The 4,835-nt window shown below is 53.0% G+C and overlaps 1 protein-coding gene across 1 annotated transcript in view; it reads left to right on the top strand.

Moving 5' to 3' along the window:
* Positions 1 to 3,960: 3,960 nt before the first annotated feature.
* ANO1 (anoctamin 1) overlaps positions 3,961 to 4,835 on the top strand; it is a gene marked incomplete in the record, with an annotated part of 236,584 nt that continues 235,709 nt past the window's right edge. The window contains 1 exon segment of the mRNA XM_014585285.2: positions 3,961 to 4,117. Coding sequence (XP_014440771.1) covers positions 4,027 to 4,117 — 91 coding nt within the window.

Below are 4,835 nucleotides of genomic sequence, written 5' to 3'. Positions count from 1 at the left end.
GCGCCTGGCATGAATTTAAGCCACCAGGTCCAGACCTCGAACCGCGGTTGACTACGTGGGAGTCTAGTGATGTAGCCATTACACTAACTGCTGTTCCCAAAACCCATCTGTCACTTTGTAAATGCACAACTACAAACCCGAGAGGTGGCCCGATCTCAGCTCCAAGTGGTCCAGTCCCCAAAGTGGCAGAACCTGGCTTTGAACTTCCACACGTAATTTAAAGATGGGAAATGCCCCTAAAAAAATGTTAGAGCTTAAGCCCAAACAGGCATTTCTTAGAGAGCAAACTCCAGAGCTCCATCTGCAAGGTGCCTTTTGTCCCCTGAGGAGTCATTGCACCCTAGCTTTTGCAAAGAAGACGCACTCTCACAGCCGCAGCTGCTAAGAGCCTTGGGCCACTTTCCTGTCCTGACAGTATTTATAAAATGAGAGACGCCGTTGGCAGGGTCGAGTTTTAGTAATTGGTATTAATAATAAGGCAAGTGTAAATGTTTAAAACCCATTAGGAGGCTTTCAACGCCAAACAGACCTTCAACTTGCTGGCATTTGCACCCTGGGTGGGGACTAACCTAACCTACATCTCAGAAAATCCTGACCTCTAGGGGAGTCCACCAGCTCGGCCTGACCCAGTGCCGTCTGCATGGACCACATCTGAGGACACAGATTTACAAAACGAGAGAAAACGGGGCAGCCATCACAACTTCAGGGCAGAATTGTTTAGCCTGTCTTCCCGCCCAGGAGGCCCTGTCTGGCCCTGGCACTGTCAGGAAGTGGGTCTGCTTTGATCTCGGCTGCTTATCCCAGAGCATCCTGACCAGAACATCCTAGGTGCTCAGGACGTGTCTTCTGAATGCAAGGATGAATGAACAGAATGGATTATTGCATCTCTTGCTAAGGGCAGCCCCCCATTTAACTCCCTCGAACCTCATTTGAGATTGCGCAGGGAGATTTGCAGTGGCCAGTGAGCCCAGTGGAATAGCGTTCTTGAGTCCAGAGCTTAAGGGAGGCCATCCGAAGTCAGTCCTCAGCTTTCCTGCCCTGCCAGGCTCCTTCCGCCTCAGAGCTGGCCCTGCCCCTGCAACCCCTCTCTAGCCTCACCCCGATGTCCACACCCTCACATCCCTCTTCCACCAGGAGGGCCGCCTGTCTACCAGTGACCACTCCTCGGTCTGAGTCTACACTAGTGGTGTGGAGCTGGTAGCCTGTGGGGGCGGTGTGGGTCAGCCACACTGAAGGAATTATGACTCACTTTCCTGGATGGTTACAAACTCTCAGGCAGACAGTGTGACTTTCTTTTTCTTTTAAAGAGAGATTTTTTGCTCTAGGACACATGCGCTTTCCAGAGAGAAAGTGAGAAATAACCCTCCCCTCCCTGGGGGGTATGGCCATGCCACAATCCCGTCTCCCTTCTCCTCCTGGGATTTTGGACATGCACGCACACACTCCCGGGGTGAGTTTCAAGCCTCCTGGTCTGGGACTTGAACAACGGTCGGTCATGTGGGAGTCCAGTGCCATGACCACTACACCACCTGCTGCCCCCAGCAGTGTGAATTTTTAAGAGAGCCCATCACTGGGAATTAGACCCACCCGGGCTGAGCCATGTGGGTGAACAGACTAGAACTCTTGGCCTCCTGAGAATCAGCCCATTGGCATAGAAACAGTCCACATTTTTTGTTGTTGCTGTGGGTTTTTGTTTGTTTGTTTGTTTGTTTTGTTTTGTTTTGCTATATGGAATGTGTGCTCGCCGGAAAGACAGAGAGACAGAAAGCAAGAAATCACTCCCTAGAGGGATGGCCATGCCACAATCATTTCTACTCTTGGGATTTTGGGCACAGATGCACATGTGCCTGGCATGAGTTTTAAGCCACCAGGTCTGGGACTTGAACTGCGGTTGACTACTTGGAGGTCCAGCAGCATAACCACTATGCCATCTGCTGGTCCTGAAACAGCCCACATTTATTGAGTACCTGCCAAGTGCTAGGACCCTCTGCTCAGCGTTTTAGCCATGTTACCTTATTTAATTCTCACAATAGCCCTGCAAAGCAGCCACTGCTGCCAAGGAAACAGATTCCAAGAAAGAAATACTTCGCTCTTCCTCTTTGTCTTCCTTTCCCTTTACCAGATCTTGGGGTAGCCTTGCCCCCTCCCCAGTGAAGTGAAGATGCATGACTCTTCATTTGCAGGACTGGCAAGTCTCTCTCTCTTGTCCACACCCTCACATCCCTCTTCCACCAGGAGGGCCGCCTGTCTACCAGTGACCACTCCTCGGTCTGAGTCTACACTAGTGGTGTGGAGCTGGTAGCCTGTGGGGGCGGTGTGGGTCAGCCACACTGAAGGAATTATGACTCACTTTCCTGGATGGTTACAAACTCTCAGGCAGACAGTGTGACTTTCTTTTTCTTTTAAAGAGAGATTTTTTGCTCTAGGACACATGCGCTTTCCAGAGAGAAAGTGAGAAATAACCCTCCCCTCCCTGGGGGGTATGGCCATGCCACAATCCCGTCTCCCTTCTCCTCCTGGGATTTTGGACATGCACGCACACACTCCCGGGGTGAGTTTCAAGCCTCCTGGTCTGGGACTTGAACAACGGTCGGTCATGTGGGAGTCCAGTGCCATGACCACTACACCACCTGCTGCCCCCAGCAGTGTGAATTTTTAAGAGAGCCCATCACTGGGAATTAGACCCACCCGGGCTGAGCCATGTGGGTGAACAGACTAGAACTCTTGGCCTCCTGAGAATCAGCCCATTGGCATAGAAACAGTCCACATTTTTTGTTGTTGCTGTGGGTTTTTGTTTGTTTGTTTGTTTGTTTTGTTTTGTTTTGCTATATGGAATGTGTGCTCGCCGGAAAGACAGAGAGACAGAAAGCAAGAAATCACTCCCTAGAGGGATGGCCATGCCACAATCATTTCTACTCTTGGGATTTTGGGCACAGATGCACATGTGCCTGGCATGAGTTTTAAGCCACCAGGTCTGGGACTTGAACTGCGGTTGACTACTTGGAGGTCCAGCAGCATAACCACTATGCCATCTGCTGGTCCTGAAACAGCCCACATTTATTGAGTACCTGCCAAGTGCTAGGACCCTCTGCTCAGCGTTTTAGCCATGTTACCTTATTTAATTCTCACAATAGCCCTGCAAAGCAGCCACTGCTGCCAAGGAAACAGATTCCAAGAAAGAAATACTTCGCTCTTCCTCTTTGTCTTCCTTTCCCTTTACCAGATCTTGGGGTAGCCTTGCCCCCTCCCCAGTGAAGTGAAGATGCATGACTCTTCATTTGCAGGACTGGCAAGTCTCTCTCTCTCTCTCTCTCTCTCTCTCTCTCTCTCTCGGGAGAGAGTATGTGCATTCACCAGAGAAAGAGATGGAGAGATGGAGAGACAGAGAGAGAGAAGGAGAGGAGAAACCATCCCCTATGGGAAATGGACACACCACAATCCCTTTTCCTCCATCTCTCTTTTTTGGGGGGAGATTCTGAACATGCCCACACATGTCCCCAGAGTGCTTCTCAAGTCACCAGCTATAGGACTCACCACATGGTCAGCCATGTGGGATCTGGCTGCCTTAGCTACTACGCCTTGGAGCCAACCTGAACTGGAGCTGGCAAGACTACAGAAGGAGATGAGCTGGGTACCTGGCACAGCATGGGCAACAGAGGTGCTCTGTGGCCAGTGGGTCAAGTGGAATAAACCTCTTAAGTTGGGGAGAGGGAGGCTGATGCTGTGAAAAGGGGCCATGCTTTTTCAACAACCCCAGCCTTTCAGAGCTGAAGTCATATGGACAGAGGGTGAGAGGACCTTTGGGTGCTGACCCTTGCAGGGTTGAGCTGATCCCAGGTCACCCTGACCACTAGCAAGGCTGGAGGAGTCTTCGAGGGTCTGCTAGTACCCAGGGAAGTGTCCACATAGTAATGATTAACCCACTCCCAGGACCTGCTGGGAGTTTTCTTGCTCTGCTGACTCATTTTGCAAACTCTCCTGGCCCCAGGAGCAGCAGCTTCTGTCACCTCGCTCGAGGCTCCAGCCATGGAGATGACTCCAGCACCAGGACCTGCCATCGGGGAGCGTATGGGAGGCCACTCAATGGCAGAGACAGCGCTGGACCCCCTGCTGGCAAGTAAGGAGAAGGCAGGGCCTTGGGGTGTCTGCTCCCTGCACCATACCCCAGGCGGGACACTTGGTCTGTCCCTCGGGGCCCTGCAGAGGGCGTGAGGAGGACTCAGGAGACAGCTTATAAGCGATGCCCAGTGAGCCTGGCTGGGAAAGGGTAGAAGGGGCACCCCCAGTGAGCAGGCCCCGACAGATGGGCGTCTTTGCTTTAAAGCAGGTGCCTTCCCTTCTGGCACACACCGCTTTCCCAAGGAAATGACTATGGACCACAGGGTTTCCTCCTCAGCTCAGTTAACCTCTGGAGGGGGCCGGCTCTCGCCGTAGGGGCTGGCCTTGTGTTGGGGATGTCTAGCAGCGTCCCTGGCCCTTGCCCACCAGAGGCCAGCAGTACCCTCACCCTCTGTTGGGATGGCCCAAAATGCCTGCAGACTTTGCCTGCTGCCCCATGAGGGCATGATCTACCCCCTGCACCGAGCACCACCCACTGCCTGCGCTGAGCACCAACCGTGTACCAGGTTCCCAGCTGAGACGCCTGTGAGCTGCACAGGGTCCTGCTCTGCGAGGCTGCCCCCGTGCTGGGGACGGCCAAAGGCCCCGTGCCATCTCAGACCTCTCGTTACCAGCTGGGCCACCTAGGGCAGATTGCCTCACCTCTTGGTGTCTCTCCTACTCAACTGGGACTGGGGCTAATACTAGCATCGCCCCGAAAGACTCCGGAGGCAGGA

This window comes from Tupaia chinensis, unplaced genomic scaffold, assembly GCF_000334495.1.
Source record: "Tupaia chinensis unplaced genomic scaffold, TupChi_1.0 Scaffold149501_1, whole genome shotgun sequence".
NCBI lineage: Eukaryota > Metazoa > Chordata > Mammalia > Scandentia > Tupaiidae > Tupaia > Tupaia belangeri.
Note: the sequence above shows the minus strand (reverse complement) of the source record. Positions and strands in the feature narration are given on the sequence as shown.